Consider the following 18,474-nt stretch of genomic DNA (forward strand, 5'->3'; position numbering starts at 1 on the left):
TAGAGACCCATAGAGACCCATAGACACCCCACAGAGGCCCCATAGAGACCCATAGACACCCCACAGAGACCCATAGAGACCCATAGAGACCCACAGAGACCCCACAGAGGCCCCATAGAGACCCATAGAGACCCATAGAGACCCATAGACACCCCACAGAGGCCCCATAGAGACCCATAGAGACCCATAGAGACCCATAGAACCCCACAGAGACCCATAGAGACCCCATAGAACCCCATAGAGACGCATAGAGACCCACAGAGGCCCCATAGAGACCCATAGAGACCCATAGAGACCCCATAGAGACCCCATAGAGACGCATAGAGACCCCATAGAGACCCATAGAGACCCCATAGAGACCCATAGAGACCCCACAGAGACCCCATAGAGACCCATAGAGACCCATAGAGACCCCACAGAGACTGCCCAGAGACCCATAGAACCCCATAGAGACCCATAGAGACCCACAGAGGCCCCATAGAGACCCATAGAACCCCATAGAGACCCATAAAACCCCATAGAACCCCATAGAGACCCATAGAGACCCCACAGAGACCCCATAGAGACCCATAGAGACCCATAGAGACCCCATAGAGACCACATAGAGACCCCATAACGTCCCATAGCGCCCCATAGCTGCCCTATAGCTGTCCTACAGCAGCCCCCACAATTAACCCCCCTATAATTACCCCCCCCAATAATTACCCCAATAATTAACCCCCCAAATAATTACCCCCAATAATTATCCCCCTATAATTGTCCCCCCCCTGCCATAATTAACCCCCCTCCATAATTAACCCCCCCAATAATTAACCCCCCCCCCCCCCCCCCCCCCAGACACCGGAAGCTGACGCTGCAGCTCAACTCTGAAGGCCGAATCCCCGTCCGGAAGTGAGTGACCCCCCCCCAAATTTTGGGACCCCTCCCCAATTTTGGGACTCCCCCCTCCCCCAATTTTGGGACCCCCCCCAATTTTGGGACCCCCCCCAATTTTGGGACCCCCCCCAAATTTTGGGACCCCCCCCCCAATTTTGGGACCCCCCTCAATTTTGGGACCCCCCCCCCAAATTTTGGGACTCCTCCTCCCCCAATTTTGGGACCCCCACCCAAATTTTTGCCCCCCCCCCCCAATTTTGGGACCCCCACCCAAATCTGGGTCTCCCACCCAAATTTTGGGACCCCCCCCCAATTTTGGGACCCCCACCCAAATCTGGGTCTCCCACCCAAATTTTGGGGCCCCCCCCCAATTTTGGGACCCCCCCCAAATTTTCGGACCCTCCACCCCCCACTTTGGGACCCCCACCCAAATTTTGGGACTCCGCCCTCCCCCAATTTTTGGACCCCCCCCAAATTTTGGGACCCCACCTCCCCCAATTTTGGGACCCCCCCCTGAAATTTTGGGATCCCCCACCCAAATTTTGGGGCCCCTCTCCCACATTTTTGGGACCCCCCACAAATTTTGGGACCCCTACCCACATTTTGGGCCCCCCCCCACAATTTTGGGACCCCCACCCAAATTTTGGGACCCCTCCCCCAATATTGGGACCCCCCCTGATATTTTGGGACCCCCACCCAAATCTTGGGACCCCCCCGTCTCCCAATTTTGGGACCCCCACCCAAATTTGGGACCCCCCCCTCCTCCACTTTTGGGACCCCCACCCAAATTTTTGGAACCCCCAATTTTGGGACCCCCCCCGAAATTTTGGCCCCCCCCCCCCCAATTCCATCCCCCCAGTTCCCCCCATTTGGGGTCTCCTATTCCCCCCCCCTCGTTTTGGTGACCCCCTCCCCAATTTCTTACGCCCCCCCCCCCATTTCATTGCCCCCCCCCATTTTTTATTGCCCCCCCCCCATTTTTTGTGCCCCCCCTTTTTATTCCCCCCCCCACCCCCCCCATTTTTTAGACCCCCCCTTCATTCCACCCTCCTCAAATCCTTCGGGTTCCCCCATCATTTTTTATGCCCCCCCCTCCACTTTAAGCCCCCCCTCCACTTTAAGCCCCCCCCCACTTTATGACCCCCCCCAATTTTTGATGCCCCCCCCCCATTTTGATGCCCCCCCCTTCCAATTTGTCCCCCCCCCCTCATTCCATCCCCTCAACCCCCATTGAGCTCTGCCCCATTTCAACCCCCCCTCCTATTTTTTCTGCCCCCCCCCCAATTTTCTATGACCCCCCCCCTTATTTCTGCCCCCCCCCCAATTTTCTATGACCCCCCCCATTATTTCTGCCCCCCCCTTTTGTTCCCCCCCCTCCAATTTTGAGACCCCCCCCTTCATTCCACCCCCTTCAAATCCTTTGGGTTCCCCCATCATTTTTTATGCCCCCCCTCCACTTTAAGCCCCCCCCACTTTATGACCCCCCCCCACTTTATGACCCCCCCCCAATTTTTGATGCCCCCCCCCCATTTTGTTGCCCCCCCCTTCCAATTTGTCCCCCCCCCCTCATTCCATCCCCTCAACCCCCATTGAGCTCTGCCCCATTTCAACACCCCCTCCTATTTTTTCTGCCCCCCCCCCCCAATTTTCTATGCCCTCCCCCACTTTATGACCCCCCCCCATTATTTCTGCCCCCCCCCCCATCTTTGTGCCCCCCCCCCCCCCAGCATCCTGAAGATGTTCCCAGCTGATAAGAAACGCGTGGAGACGGCGCTGGAGTCGTGCGGCCTCAGCTCCAACCGGGTATGGAGCCCCCCCCCCCAAAAAAATGCCCCCCCCCCCCCAAAATCCCCCCCCAAATTAGGGACCCCCCCCCCAAATGCCCCCCCAAAAAATGGGGACCCTCCAAGAAAAGCGGAGACCCCCCCCAAAATGGGGGAAGCCCCAAAATGGGGACCCCCCCACCCTCCAAATCCCCCCCCCCTAAAAATTAACTGGGACCCCCCCAATAATTGGGACCCCCCCCAAAAAAAACACCCCCCCCCCCCCAAAATAGGGACCCCCCCCAAATGCCCCCCCAAAAAATGGGGATCCTCCAAGAAAAGCGGAGACCCCCCCCAAAATGGGGGAAGCCCCAAAATGGGGACCCCCCCACCCTCCAAATCCCCCCCCCCTAAAAATTAACTGGGACCCCCCCAATAATTGGGAGCCCCCCCCCAAAAACGCCCCCCCCCACAAATAAAGTGGACTCCATCCAAAATCACCCCCCGAAGGAATGAGGACCCCCCCCAAAAAATGCCCCCCCCCAAAAATTTGGACCCCCCCCAATAAAAATTTCCCCTTTAAAAATGGGGATCCCTCAAGAAAAGTGGAGACCCCCCCCCAAAAAAAAATGCCCCCCCCAAATAGTATGGACCCCCCCCCAAAAATTCCCCCATCTAGAAAAATGGGGACCCCCCCCCAAATTCCCCCCCCCCCTAAAAATTAACTGGGACCCCCCCGATAATGGGGACCCCCCCCTCAAAATAAAGTGGACCCCACCCAAAATCACCCCCCCCGAAGAAACGAGGACCCCCCCCCCTTAAAAATGCGGACCCCCCCCCGCAAAGAATCCCCCCCCCCTTAAAAATGGGGATCCCTCAAGAAAAGCGGAGACCCCCCCCCAAAATGGCCGCCTCCCCAAAATGGAGACCCCCCCCCCCCAAAAAAAAAATGGAGACCCCCCCCAGAAAAATGGACCCCCCCCCCTAAAAATCCCCCCCTAAAAATTAACAGGGACCCCCTGAATAATGGGGACCCCCCCCTAAAAATGCCCCCCCCCCCCAAAATAAAGTGGACCCCACCCGAAATCAGCCTCTAAAAATGGTGACCCCCCCCGAAAAAAAATAATAGGACCCCCCCCCTAAAAAGAGGACCCCCGAAAAAGCATGGGACCCCCCCCAAAAAACTGGGACCCCCCCCCCCAAGGAATGGGGACACCCACCAGAAATGGGCCCCCCCCCAAAAAAATGAGACCCCCCCCCCAAAATGGGGACCACCCCTATTTTTTGTCGGTCCCCCCCCCTCACATTTCAGTGCCCCCCCCATTATGGTGACCCCCCCCACTTTGAGCCCCTCCCCCCCATTTTGAGGACCACTCCTCACATTTTAGAGCCCCCCCCCATAATTTGGGACCCCCCCTCCCATTCTGGGGACCCCCCCTCATTTTGGGGTCCCCCCTTACATTTCAGTGCCCCCCCCCATTTTGGATTCCTCCCCAAATTCTAGGCCCCCCCCCACATTTTGGGATCCCCCCCCCTCCATATTTCGGTCCCCCCCCCACATTTCAGTGCCCCCCCCCCCCCATTCTGTTATTCCCCTCCCCATTCTAAGGACCCCCCCATATTTTGGGGACCCCCCCCACTTTGAGCCCCCCCCCCCCCATTTCGAGGACCCCTCCTCACATTTTAGGTCCCCCCCCCCATAATTTGGGACCCCCCCTCTCATTCTGGGGACCCCCCCTCATTTTGGGGTCCCCCCTTACATTTCAGTGCCCCCCCCCCATTTTCGATTCCTCCCCAAATTCTAGGACCCCCCCCCACATTTTGGGATCCCCCCCCTCCATATTTCGGTCCCCCCCCCCATTCTGGTGTTCCCTCCCCATTCTAAGGACCCCCCCCCATAATTTGGGACCCCCCTCCCATTTTGAGCCCCCCCCCCATTTGAGGACCCCTCCTCACATTTTAGAGCCCCCCCCTATAATTTGGGACCCCCTCTCCTATTCTGGGGACCCCCCCCGTATTTTGGGGACCCCCCCCCATTTTGAGCCTCCCCCCCATTTTGAGCCTCCCCCCCACTTTGAGCCCCCCCCCCCATTTCGAGGACCCCTCCTCACATTTTAGTGCCCCCCCCCCATAATTTGGGACCCCCCCTCCCATTCTGGGGACCCCCCCTCATTTTGGGGTCCCCCCTTACATTTCAGTGCCCCCCCCCATTTTGGGTTCCTCCCCTAATTCTAAGACCCCCCCCCTACATTTCAGTGCCCCCCCCCTCCATATTTCATTGCCCCCCCCCCCCCCCTTCTCGTGTTCCCCTCCCCATTCTAAGGACCCCCCCCCCATAATTTGGGACCCCCCCCTCCCATTCTGGGCCCCCCCTCATTTTGGGGACCCCTCCTCACATTTTAATGCCTCCCCAATAATTTAGGACCCCCCCCTGATATTTTGGGTGTCCCCCCCCAATATTTTGTGGTCCCCCCCATTCTGTGGACCCCCACCCCCATATTTTGGTGCCCCCCCCCCCTGACATTTTGGTTTCCCCCCCCCCCCCCAGAACGATGCCATCCCCCCCCATCAGTTCCCATTGGAGACCTTCACCCATTTCCTGACCAAGCTCTGCGTGCGCCCCGACATCGACACCGTGCTGCTGGATATGTGAGCCCCCCCCCCAAAAAATGGGGGGTTTTATACGGGGGGGGGACAAGGGGGGGTCTATGGGGTGTGGGGGGGTTGCTGACCCCCCATTTTGTGAATGGGGGACCCCAAAATGAAGGGAGACCCCAAAATGAGGGGAGTGTATTGACACCGTCCTGCTGGATATGTGAGCCCCCCCCCAAAAAAAATGGGTTTATTTTGGGGGGGGGGGGGCGCAAGGGGGGGTCTATGGGGTGTGGGGGGGTTGCTGACCCCCCCATTTTGTGAATGGGGGACCCCAAAATGAAGGGAGACCCCCAAATGGGGGGGGGACATCGACACCGTCCTGCTGGATATGTGAGCCCCCCCCCAAAAAAATGGGGGGGTTTATATGGGGGGGGGACAAGGGGGGGTCTATGGGGTGTGGGGGGGTTGCTGACCCCCCCCATTTTGTGAATGGGGGACCCCAAAATGAAGGGAGACCCCCAAATGGGGGGGGGACATCGACACCGTGCTGCTGGATATGTGAGCCCCCCCCCCAAAAAATGGGGGGGTTTATTTGGGGGGGGGGACAAGGGGGGGTCTATGGGGTGTGGGGGGGTCAGCGGCCCCCCCCATTTTGTGAATGGGGGATCCCAAAATGATTGGAGACCCCAAAATGAGGGGGGTGTATTGACACCGACCTGCTGGATATGTGAGCCCCCCCCCCCAAAAAAATGGGGGGTTTATTTGGGGGGGGGGACAAGGGGGGGTCTATGGGGTGTGGGGGGGTCGCTGACCCCCCCATTTTGTGAATGGGGGACCCCCCATTGCTGCCACCCCCAAACTGACCCCCCCGTTGCTGCCCCCCCTTAATGACACCCACAATCAATGCTCCCCCCATTGCCCCCCCCCAAACTGACCCCCCCCCATTTCTGCCCCCCCCATTGCCCCCCCCACTGACCCCCCCATTGCTGCCCCCCCCATTGACCTCCACAATCGATACCCCCCCCATTGCCCCCCCCCCAAACTGATCTCCCCCCATTGCTGTCCCCCCTTACTGACCCCCCCATACTGACCCCCCCATTGCTGCCCCCCCTTAATGACCCCCACAATCGATGCCCCCCCATTGCCCCCCCCATTGCTACCCCCCCATTGCCGCCCCCCCATACTGACCCCCCCATTGTTGCCCCCCCCTTATTGACCCCCACAATCGATGCCTCCCCCCATTGCCCCCCCCAACTGACCCCTTCCCCATTGCCCCCCCCAAACTGACCTCCCCCCATTGCCCCCCCATCCTGCCCCCCCCATTGCTGCCCCCCCCCTTATTGACCCCCACAATCGATGTCTCCCCCCATTGCCCCCCCATACTGACCCCCCCATTGCTGCCCCCCCATTGCCCCCCCATATTGCCCCCCCATCCTGCCACCCCCATTGCTGCCCCACCTTATTGACCCCCACAATCGACGCCCCCCCATTGCCCCCCCATCCTGCCCCCCCCATTTCTGCCCCCCCATTCTCCCCCCATACTGACCCCCCCCATTGCTGCCCCCCCCTTATTGACCCCCCCCATTGCAACCCCCCCATTGCCCCCCCATCCTGCCCCCCCCATTGCCGCCCCCCCCTTATTGACCCCCACAATCGATGCCCCCCCATTGCCCCCCCCAAACTGACCTCCCCCCATTGCTGCCCCCCCTTACTGACCCCCCCCATTGATGCCCCCCCCTTACTGACCCCCACAATCATTGCCTCCCCATACTGACCCCCCCCATTGCAATCCCCCCATTGCCCCCCCCACTGACCCCCCCCATTGCAACCCCCCCTTATTGACCCCCACAATCGTTGCCCCCCCAAACTGACCCCCCCTCTGTCGTCTCCCCCCCAAACTGACCCCCCCCACTGCCCTCCCATTGCTGCCCCCCCCATTGCTGCCCCCCCCCTTATTGACCCCCACAATCGATGCCCCCCCATTGCCCCCCCCATACTGACCTCCCCCCATTGCTGCCCCCCCCTTATTGACCCCTCCCCATTGCAACCCCCCCATTGCCCCCCCATCCTGCCCCCCCCATTGCCGCCCCCCCCTTATTGACCCCCACAATCGATGTCTCCCCCCATTGCCCCCCCATACTGACCCCCCCATTGCTACCCCCCATTTCCCCCCCCACTAAGCCCCCCCATTGCTGCCCCCCCTTATTGACCCCCACAATTGATGCCCCCCCATTGCCCCCCCTATACTGACCCCCCCCATTGATGCCCCCCCATTGCCCCCCCCATTGCCCCCCCATACTGACCCCCCCATTGCTGCCCCCCCATTGCCCCCCCATATTGCCCCCCCATCCTTCCACCCCCATTGCTGCCCCACCTTATTGACCCCCACAATCGATGCCCCCCCATTGCCCCCCCATCCTGCCCCCCCCATTTCTGCCCCCCCATTCTCCCCCCATACTGACCCCCCCATTGCTGCCCCCCCCTTATTGACCCCCCCCATTGCAACCCCCCCATCCTGCCCCCCCCATTGCCGCCCCCCCCTTATCGACCCCCACAATCGATGCCTCCCCCCATTGCCCCCCCCCCTTACCCCCCAACTCCCCCCCCCCCCATCCTAACGCTCCCCCCCCCCCCCAATTTTTCTGCCCCCCCCCAGCGGTGCAGCAGGGAAGCCGTACGTCAGCCTGGAGCAGCTGCGGGATTTCGTGAACAGGAGGCAGCGAGACCCCCGCCTCAACGAGGTGCTGCACCCCCCCCTGAGCGCTGAGCAGGCCAGGCTGCTGGTGGAGAAATACGAACCCAACAGGCAGTTCCGGGACAGGGGTCAGTGGGGGGGGGGGGCAGAAATATTCGTGGGGGGGTCCTAAACGGGTCCTAAAGGGGTCCTGGGGGGGTTTGGAGGGGTTTGGGGAGGTCTTGGGGGGATTTAGGGGGTCTTGGTGGTGGAGAAATACCAACCCAACAGACAATTCTGGGATAGGGGTCAGTGGGGGGGGGGCAGAAATATTCATGGGGGGGTCCTAAAGGGGTCCTAAAGGGGTCCTAAAGGGGTCCTGGGGGGGTTTGGAGGGGTTTGGGGGAGGTCTGGGGGGTCTTGGGGGGATTTGGGGGGGAGAAATACGAACCCAACAGGCAGTTCTGGGATAGGGGTCAGTGGGGGGGGGCAGAAATATCCGTGGGGGGGTCCTAAAGGGGTCCTGGGGGGGGTTGGAGGGGTTTTGGGGAGGTCTTGGGGGGTCCTGGGAAGATTTAGGGGGTCATGGTGGTGGAGAGATCCAACCCAACAGACAATTCTGGGAGAGGGGTCAGTTGGGGGGGGGGTCATAAATATTCGTGGGGGGGTCCTGGGGGGGTCCTAAAGGGGTCCTGGGGGGGATTTGGGGGGGGTCCTGGGGGGCTTGGAGGGGTTTGGGGTGGGATTTGGGGAGGTCTGGGGGGTCCTGGGGGGATTTAGGGGGTCCTGGAGAGATAGGAAACTCAACAGGCAGTTCTGGGATAGGGGTCAGTTGGGGGGGGACAGAAATATTCATGGGGGGGTCCTAAAGGGGTCCTAAAGGGGTCCTGGGGGGGTTTGGAGGGGTTTTGGGGAGGTCTTGGGGGGTCCTGGGGGGATTTAGGGGGTCCTGGTGGTGGAGAGATCCAACCCAACAGGCAGTTCTGGGATAGGGGTCAGTTGGGGGGGGGGTCATAAATATTCGTGGGGGGGTCCTGGGGGGGTCCTAAAGGGGTCCTGGGGGGGATTTGGGGGGGCTCCTGGGGGGCTTGGAGGGGTTTGGGGTGGGATTTGGGGAGGTCTGGGGGGTCCTGGGGGGATTTAGGGGGTCCTGGGGAGATAGGAAACTCAACAGGCACTTCTGGGATAGGGGTCAGTGGGGGGGGGGGTCCTAAATATTCATGGGGGGGTCCTAAAGGGGTCCTAAAGGGGTCCTGGGGGGCCTGGGAGGGGTTTGGGGTGGTCTTGGGGGGTCTTGGGGGGATTTAGGGGGTCCTGGTGGTGGAGAGATCCAACCCAACAGGCAGTTCTGGGAGAGGGGTCAGTGGGGGGGGGCAGAAATATTCATGGGGGGGTCCTAAAGGGGTCCTAAAGGGGTCCTGGGGGGGCTGGGAGGGGTTTGGGGGAGGTCTGGGGGGTCTTGGGGGGAATTAGGGTGGAGAGATAGGAACAAAATGGGCAGTTCTGGGGTAAGGGTCGGCGGGGGGGGTCAGAAATATTCGTGGGGGGGCCCAAAAGGGGTCCTAAAGGGGTCCTGGGGGGATCTGGGGGGGCTCCTGGGGGGCTTGGAGGGGTTTGGGGTGGGATTTGGGGAGGTTTGGGGGGTCCTGGGGGGATTTAGGGGGTCCTGGAGAGATAGGAAACTCAACAGGCAGTTCTGGGATAGGGGTCAGTTGGGGGGGGGTCAGAAATATTCGTGGGGGGGTCCTAAAGGGGTCCTAAAGGGGTCCTGGGGGGGTTTGGAGGGGTTTGGGGGAGGTCTGGGGGGTCTTGGGGGGATTTAGGGGGTCTTGGGGGGGGAGAAATAAGAACCCAACAGGCAGTTCTGGGATAGGGGGCAGTGGGGGGGGAGGGGGGTCAGAAATATTCGTGGGGGGGTCCTGGGGGGGTCCTAAAGGGGTCCTGGGGGGATTTGGGGGGGGGTCCTGGGGGGCTTGGAGTGGCTTGGGGGGGATTTGGGGGGTCTTGGGGGTCCTGGGAGGATTTAGGGGGTCCTGGTGGTGGAGAGATCCAACCCAACAGACAGTTCTGGGATAGGGGTCAGTGGGGGGGGGGCAGAAATATTCGTGGGGGGGTCCTAAAGGGGTCCTAAAGGGGTCCTGGGGGGGGGTTGGAGGGGTTTTGGGGAGGTCTTGGGGGTCTTGGGGGGATTTAGGGGGTCTTGGGGGGGGGAGAAATAAGAACCCAACAGGCAGTTCTGGGAGTGGGGTCAGTGGGGGGGGGTCATAAATATTCATAGTGCGTTATAAATATTCATGAAGAGTCATAAATATTCATGGAATGGTCCTAAAGGGGTCCTGGGGGGGATTTGGGGGTCATGGGTGGGGGGGGTCAATAATGGGGGGGGTTATTTGGGGGGGGGGTAATGGATGGGGGGGGGGGGGGTTATTTGGGGGGGGGTCAGTGATGGGGGGATTAATAATGGGGGGGCTTATTTGGGGAGATTTATTTGAGGGGGGGTCAGTGATGGGGGTATTTATTTGGGGGGGGGTCATTGATGGGGGGGTTAATGATGCGGGGTTTATTTTGGGGGGGGGGGTCGGTGATGGGGGGGTCAGTAATGGGGGGGTATTTAATTGGGGGGGGGTCAATGTTGGGGGTATTTATTTGGGGTGGGGGGGTCAGTGATGGGGGGGGTGTTTATTTGGGGGGGGTCAATGATGGAGGAGAATTAATTTGGGGGGGGTCAATGATGGGGGGGTCAGTGATGGGGGCTATTAATTTGGGGGGGGTCAATGATGGGGGTTATTAATTTGGGGGGGGGGTCAATGATGGGGGGGTCAGTGATGGGGGGGTCAATGATGGGGGTTATTAATTTGTGGGGGGGTCAATGATGGGGGTTATTAATTTTGGGGGGGTCAATGATGGGGGTTATTGATTTGGGGGGGGGTCAATGATGGGGGGGTCAGTGATGGGGGTTATTAATTTGGGGGGGGGGTCAGTGATGGGGGTTATTAATTTGGGGGGGGTCAGTGATGGGGGGGTCAATGATGGGGGTTATTAATTTGGGTGGGTCAATGATGGGGGGGTCAGTGATGGGGGGGGTCAGTGATGGGGGTTATTAATTTGGGGGGGGGTCAATGATGGGGGTTATTAATTTGGGGGGGGGTCAATGATGGGGGGGTCAGTGATGGGGGTTATTAATTTGGGGGGGGGTCAATGATGGGGGGGTCAGTGATGGGGGGGTCAATGATGGGGGTTATTAATTTGTGGGGGGGTCAATGATGGGGGTTATTGATTTGGGGGGGGGTCAATGATGGGGGGGTCAGTGATGGGGGTTATTAATTTGGGGGGGGGTCAATGATGGGGGGGTCAATGATGGGGGTTATTAATTTGGGGGGGGTCAATGATGGGGGTTATTAATTTGGGGGGGGGTCAGCGATGGGTCAATGATGGAAGCTTTGGGGTTTTGGTGAGGGGGGGGGGGGGTAGCATCAACAACATGGGATTTTCTGAAGGGGGGGGGGGCTCAGTGACGTAGGTGACCCCCCCCCATAATTTCATGCCCCCCCCCCAAATCAGACCAGCTGTCTGTGGAAGGCTTTGGACGTTTCCTGGGGGGGGAGGAAAACAGCATCGTCCCCCCCGAAACGCTGGGGCTGCACCAGGACATGAGGCAACCCCTGCCTGCGTACTTCATCAATTCCTCCCATAACACCTATCTGACCGGTACGAATTGGGGGGGGGCGCGGGGGGGGCACGGGGGGGTCCTGGGGGGGTTTGGGGGGGATTTGGGGGAGATGGGGGGGGATTTGGGGGGGGTTTGGGGGGGCTGCACCAGGATATGAGGCAACCCCTGCCTGCGTACTTCATCAATTCCTCCCATAACACCTATCTGACCGGTATGAATTGGGGGGGGGGGCATGGGGGGGGGCACGGGGGGGTCCTGGGGGGGTCCTGGGGTGGCTGGGGGGGGATTTGGGGGGGTTTCACAAGGACATGAGGCAACCCCTGTCTGCATTCTTTATCAATTCCTCCCATAACACCTATCTGACCGGTATGAATTGGGGGGGGGGCGTGGGGGGGGGCACGGGGGGGTCCTGGGGGGGTTTGGGGGGGTATTTGGGGGGGGTTTGGGGGGGCTGCACCAGGATGTGAGGCAACCCCTGCCTGCGTACTTCATCAATTCCTCCCATAACACCTATCTGACCGGTACGAATTGGGGGGGGGGCACGGGGGGGGGCACGGGGGGGGGCACGGGGCGGGGCACGGGGGGGTCCTGGGGGGGTTGGAGGGGGATTTGGGGGAGATGGGGGGGGATTTGGGGGGGGTTTGGGGGGGATTTGGGGGGGTTTCACAAGGACATGAGGCAGCCCCTGCCTGCATACTTCATCAGTTCCTCCCATAACACCTATGTGAGTGGTATGAATTGGGGGGGGGGCGTGGGGGGGGCACGGGGGGGTCCTGGGGGTGGTCCTGGGGGGAGTTGGGGGGGGATTTGGGGGGGGTTTGGGGGGGCTGCACCAGGACGTGAGGCAACCCCTGCCTGCGTACTTCATCAATTCCTCCCATAACACCTATGTGACCGGTATGAATTGGGGGGGGGGCGCGGGGGGGGTCCTGGGGGGGTTGGAGGGGATTTGGGGGGGATTTGGGGGGGGATTTGGGGGGGTTTCACAAGGATATGAGGCAACCCCTGCCTGCCTACTTCATCAATTCCTCCCATAACACCTATCTGAGCGGTACGAATTGGGGGGGGGGCGTGGGGGGGGGCACGGGGGAGTCCTGGGGGGGGTCCTGGGGGGGTCCTGGGGGGGTTGGGGGGGGGGATTTGGGGGGGCTGCACCAGGATGTGAGGCAACGCCTGCCTGCGTACTTCATTAATTTCTCTCATAGCGCCTGATTGACTTGTATTAATTGGGGGGGGGGGGGCGGTTATGGGGGGGGGTCCTGGGGGGGGGTCCGTGGGATTTAGGCTATATTTGAGGTCTGTGGGGGGGGGGGGGTCCATTGATGATGCTGACCCCCCCCCCCCCCCCCCATAGCCAGCCCCCCCCCCAGATCTCCCCCCCCTCCAAAGAATCCCTGTTGTGGGGGGGAAGGGGGGGCATCAATGGGATTTTTTTTTGGGGGGGGGGGTCTTTGAGGGGGGGGAATAGGATTTAGGGGTATATATGGGGTCTGGGGGGGGGAGGGGGGGGTCACTTTGTAGTGCTGACCCCCCCGTGTGCCCCCCCCCTCCTCACAACCAGCCCCCCCCCCTTTAGCTCACCAGCAGCTCCTCAATTGTGATCCCTGGGGTGGGATTGGGGGGGGGGGGGTCCATGGGATTTGAGGTTTTTTTTTGGGGGGGGGCATAAGATTTGGGGTATATTTAAGGTCTGGGGGTTGGTCCTTTGTAGTACTGCCCCCCCCCCCGTGTCTCCCCCCCCCCAAGCTGCAAACCCCCCCCTCCCCCTCTTTAGACCAGCTCCTCCCCACCCCTTTCTGAGGTAGGATGGGGGGGGGTCCATGGGATTTGATTTTTTTGGGGGGGGTCTTTGGGGGGGTCCATAGGATTTGGGGGTATATTTGGGGTCTGGGGGGGGGGTCTTTTGTAGTGCTGCCCCCCCCCGTGTGCTCCCCCCCCCCACCTCACAACCAGCCCCCCCCCCCCCCATACACCCCCCTCAGCACCTTGGTTGGGATCCCTGAGAGGGGGGAGGGGGGTCCATGGGATTTGAGTTTTTTGGGGGGGGGTTTTTGGGGGGGGGGGGGTCCTTGGGATTTGGGGTGTATTTGGGGTCTGTGGGGGGGTCGCTTTGTGATGCTGACCCCCCCCCCAACCAACCCTCCCTGATCTTCCCCCCCCCTTCCAAAGAATGGAAGCTCTTCAATTGGAATCGCTGTTATTGGGGAGGGGGTGGTCAATGGGATTTGGGCTTTTGTTGGGGGGGGGTCTTTGGGATTTGGGGGTGCATTTGGGGTCTGTGGGGGAGTCGCTTTGTGATGCTGACCCTCCCCCCCCAATCAATCCCCCCCTCTCCCCCTCCCCCTCCCCCCCCAATCGAAAGAATGGAAGCTCTTCAATTGGAATCGCTGTTATTGGGGAAGGGGTGGTCAACGGTATTTGGGCTTTTTTTGGGGGGGGTCCTTGGGATCTGGGGGTGTATTTGGGACCTGTGGGGGGGTCGCTTTGTGATGCTGACCCCCCCTCCCCATTTCCCCCCCCCCAGCTGGTCAGCTGACAGGCAGCTCCTCGGTGGAGATGTACCGCCAGGTGCTGCTGAGCGGCTGCCGCTGCATTGAGTTGGATTGCTGGAAGGGGCGGCCGCCCGACGAGGAGCCTTTCATCACCCACGGCTTCACCATGACCACGGAGATCCCCTTCAAGGTCACCCCCCCACCCCAAAAAAAAACCCCGAAAAAATCACCCCAACGGCCCCAAAACGGCCCCCGCCCCATAGATCCCATAGGGATCCCATAGAACCCATAGGGACCCTATAGGGACCCCCATAGTGCACCCATAGGGTCACTGAGATCCCCTTCAAGGTCACCCCCCACCCCAAAGAAAAAAACCCCAAAAATCACCCCAAAGACCCCAAAACGGCCCCCGCCCCATAGATCCCATAGGGACCCCATAGAACCCATAGGGACCCTATCGGACCCATAGGGACCCTATAGGGACCCCCATAGTGCACCCATAGGGTCACCATGACCACGGAGATCCCCTTCAAGGTCCCCCCCCCACCCCAAAGAAAAAAACCCCAAAAATCACCCCAAAGACCCAAAACGGCCCCCGCCCCATAGATCCCATAGGGATCCCATAGAACCCGTAGGGACCCTATAGGGACCCATAAGGATCTCCATAGGACCCCCATCGTGCACCCATAGGGTCACCATGACCACTGAGATCCCCTTCAAGGTCACCCCCCCACCCCAAAAAAAAACCCCGAAAAAATCACCCAAACGACCCCAAAACGGCCCCCGCCCCATAGATCCCATACAGACCCCATAGAACCCATGGGGACCCTATAGGGACCCCCATAGTGCACCCCTAGGGTGACTGAGATCCCCTTCAAGGTCACCCCCCACCCCAAAAAAAAACGCCAAAAATCACCCCAAAGGCTCCAAAATGTCCCCCGCCCCACAGATCCCATAGGGATCCCATAGAACCTGTAGGGACCCTATAGGGACCCATAGGACCCCCATAGTGCACCCATAGGGTCACCATGGCCAATGAGATCCCCTTCAAGGTCACCCCCCCACCCCAAAAAAAAACCCCGAAAAAATCACCCAAACGACCCCAAAACGGCCCCCGCCCCATAGATCCCATAGGGGCCCCATAGGACCCATAGGGACCCCCATAGGACCCCCATAGTGCACCCCTAGGGTGACTGAGATCCCCTTCAAGGTCACCCCCCCACCCCAAAAAAAAACCCCGAAAAAATCACCCAAATGGCCCCAAAACGGCCCCCGCCCCACAGATTCCATAGGGACCCCATAGAACCCATAGGGACCCTATAGGGACCCCCATAGTGCATCCATAGGGTCACCATGGCCACTGAGATCCCCTTCAAGGTCACCCCCCCACCCCAAAGAAAAACCCCCAAAAATCACCCCAACGGCCCCAAAACGGCCCCCGCCCCACAGATCCCATAGGGACCCCATAGGACCCGTAGGGACCCTATAGGGACCCCCATAGTGCATCCATAGGGTCACCATGGCCACTGAGATCCCCTTCAAGGTCACCCCCCCACCCCAAAGAAAAACCCCCAAAAATCACCCCAACGGCCCCAAAACGGCCCCCGCCCCATAGATCCCATAGGGATCCCATAGAACCCGTAGGGACCCTATAGGGACCCATAAGGACCTCCATAGGACCCCCATCGTGCACCCATAGGGTCACCATGACCACTGAGATCCCCTTCAAGGTCCCCCCCCCACCCCAAAGAAAAAAACCCCAAAAATCACCCCAAAGAGCCAAAATGGCCCCCGCCCCATAGATCCCATAGGGATCCCATAGAACCCGTAGGGACCCTATAGGGACCCATAAGGATCTCCATAGGACCCCCATCGTGCACCCATAGGGTCACCATGACCACTGAGATCCCCTTCAAGGTCACCCCCCCACCCCAAAAAAAAACCCCGAAAAAATCACCCCAACGGCCCCAAAACGGCCCCCGCCCCATAGATCCCATAGGGACCCCATAGATCCCATAGGGACCCTATAGGGACCCCCATAGTGCACCCCTAGGGTGACTGAGATCCCCTTCAAGGTCACCCCCCACCCCAAAAAAAAAACCCCAAAAATCACCCCAAAGGCCCCAAAATGTCCCCCGCCCCACAGATCCCATAGGGATCCCATAGAACCTGTAGGGACCCTATAGGGACCCATAGGGACCCCCATAGGACCCCCATAGTGCACCCATAGGATCACTGAGATCCCCTTCAAGGTCACCCCCCCACTCTCCCCCCCAAAAAAAACCCAAAATCACCCTCCTAGATCCCATAGGGACCCCATAGGACCCCCCAGACCCTATAGCCCCCATAGGGTCTCTGCACCCAGTGAGATCCCCTTTGAGGTGACCCCAATGTCCCCATTGACCCCACTGACCCCAATGTCCCCATTGACCCCACTGACCCCATTGACCCTGCTGATCCCACTGACCCCATTGACCCCACTGACCCCAATGTCCCCATTGACTCCACTGACCCCATTGCTCCCAATGACCCCATTGACCCCACTGACCCCATTACCCCCACTGACCCCAATGTCCCCATTGACCCCAATGGCTCCATTTCCCCCACTGACCCTATTGACCCCAATGGCCCCATTGACCCCACTGACCCCATTGCTCCCAATGACCCCATTGACCCCAATGTCCCCATTGCCCCCAATGTCCCCATTGCTCCCAATGACCCCATTGACCCCAATGTCCCCATTGCCCCCCTGACCCCAATGTCCCCATTGACCCCAATGCCCCCAATGTCCCCATTGACCCCACTGACCCCATTGCCCCCAATGTCCCCATTGACCCCAGTGTCCTCATCGCCCCCACTGACCCCACTGACCCCATTGCCCCCACTGACCCCATTGCCCCCCTGACCCCAATGTCCCCATTGACCCCAATGGCTCCATTGACCCCAATGCCCCCACTGACCCCAATGCCCCCAATGTCCCCATTGACCCCACTGATCCCATTGCCCCCCTGACCCCAATGTCCCCATTGACCCCAATGGCTCCATTTCCCCCACTGACCCTATTGACCCCAATGGCCCCATTGACCCCACTGACCCCATTGACCCCAATGGCCCCATTGACCCCAATGCCCCCAATGTCCCCAATGACCCCACTGACCCCATTGCCCCCAATGTCCCCATTGACCCCAGTGTCCTCATCGCCCCCACTGACACCCCACTGACCCCAATGTCCCCATTGACCCCACTGACCCCAGTGACCCCAATGTCCCCACTGACCCCAATGACCCCATTGCCCCCACTGACCCCAGTGATCCCAATGTCCCCACTGACCCCAATGACCCCATTGACCCCGCTGACCCCGCTGACCCCACAACCCCATAACCCAGGAGGTGATTGAGGCCATTGCAGAGAGCGCCTTCAAGACGTCCCCATATCCCGTCATCCTGTCCTTCGAGAACCACGTGGACTCGTGAGCGCCCCAAATACCCCAAACTGACCCCAAAAGCACGCCCCGACCCCCCCACACCCCCGCTGACCCCATTGTCCCCGTACAGACCCCAGCGTGACCCCATTGTCCCCATACAGACCCCAATGCCCCATAGGGACCCCATTGTCGTATAGAGATCCCAGTGTTCCCATAAAGACCCCATTGCCCCATAGAGATCCCAGTGTGGCCCCAGTGTCCCCACAGAAACCCCATTGACCCCATAAAGACCCCAATCTCCCATAGAGACCCCATTGTCCCCATTACGCCAATGTGACCCCAATGCCCCATAGAGACCCTATTATCTGCATAGAGGCCCCATTTACCCCAATGCCCCCAAATGATCCCAATGACCCCACTGACCCCAAATGACCCCAATGATCCCATTCCCCCACTCCCCTATTACCCCCAGTGTCCCTATTGACCCCAATGATCCCAATGATTCCATTCCCCCATTGACCCCCAATGACCCCAATTGACCCCATTCCCCCATTGCCCCCCATTGCCTCCCATTGACCCCATTGACCCCCATTGACCCCCATCCCCCACATTCCCCCCATTCAGCCCCGTTCACCCATTGACCCCAAATGCCCCATTGACCCCCATGACCCCATTGACCCCCATTGACCCCCATCCCCCCCATTGACCCCCATCCCCCCATAACCCCATTGACCCCGAATGCCCCATTGACCCCCATTACACCATTGACCCCCATTCACCCTATTGACCTCCATTGACCCCATTGACCCCATTGACCCCATTGACCCCGATGCCCCCATTACCCCCATTCCCCCATTGACCCCCATTGACCCCCTCCCCCCGATGACCCCATTGACCCCCATTGACCCCCATCCCCCCCATGACCCCATTGACCCCCATTGACCCCCATTGACCCCCTTTCCCCCTATTGACCCCATTGA

The 18,474-nt window shown here is 60.2% G+C and overlaps 1 protein-coding gene across 2 annotated transcripts in view; it reads left to right on the forward strand.

Annotated features, from left to right (window-relative positions):
- PLCB3 (phospholipase C beta 3) overlaps window positions 1–18,474 on the forward strand; it is a 110,943-nt gene that overhangs the window by 19,832 nt on the left and 72,637 nt on the right. For both annotated transcript variants that reach the window (XM_090129761.1, XM_090129762.1), the window contains exons 6-12: window positions 838–891; window positions 2,604–2,679; window positions 5,188–5,288; window positions 7,891–8,057; window positions 11,470–11,616; window positions 14,103–14,260; window positions 17,457–17,539. In XM_090129761.1, the coding sequence (XP_089985887.1) occupies window positions 838–891; window positions 2,604–2,679; window positions 5,188–5,288; window positions 7,891–8,057; window positions 11,470–11,616; window positions 14,103–14,260; window positions 17,457–17,539 (786 nt within the window). The remainder of the gene's footprint in view (window positions 1–837; window positions 892–2,603; window positions 2,680–5,187; window positions 5,289–7,890; window positions 8,058–11,469; window positions 11,617–14,102; window positions 14,261–17,456; window positions 17,540–18,474) is intronic.

The sequence above is a fragment of the Phasianus colchicus genome, chromosome 37 (assembly GCF_987193195.1).
Source record: "Phasianus colchicus chromosome 37, bPhaCol1.hap1.1, whole genome shotgun sequence".
In the NCBI taxonomy this organism is placed as follows: domain Eukaryota; kingdom Metazoa; phylum Chordata; class Aves; order Galliformes; family Phasianidae; genus Phasianus; species Phasianus colchicus.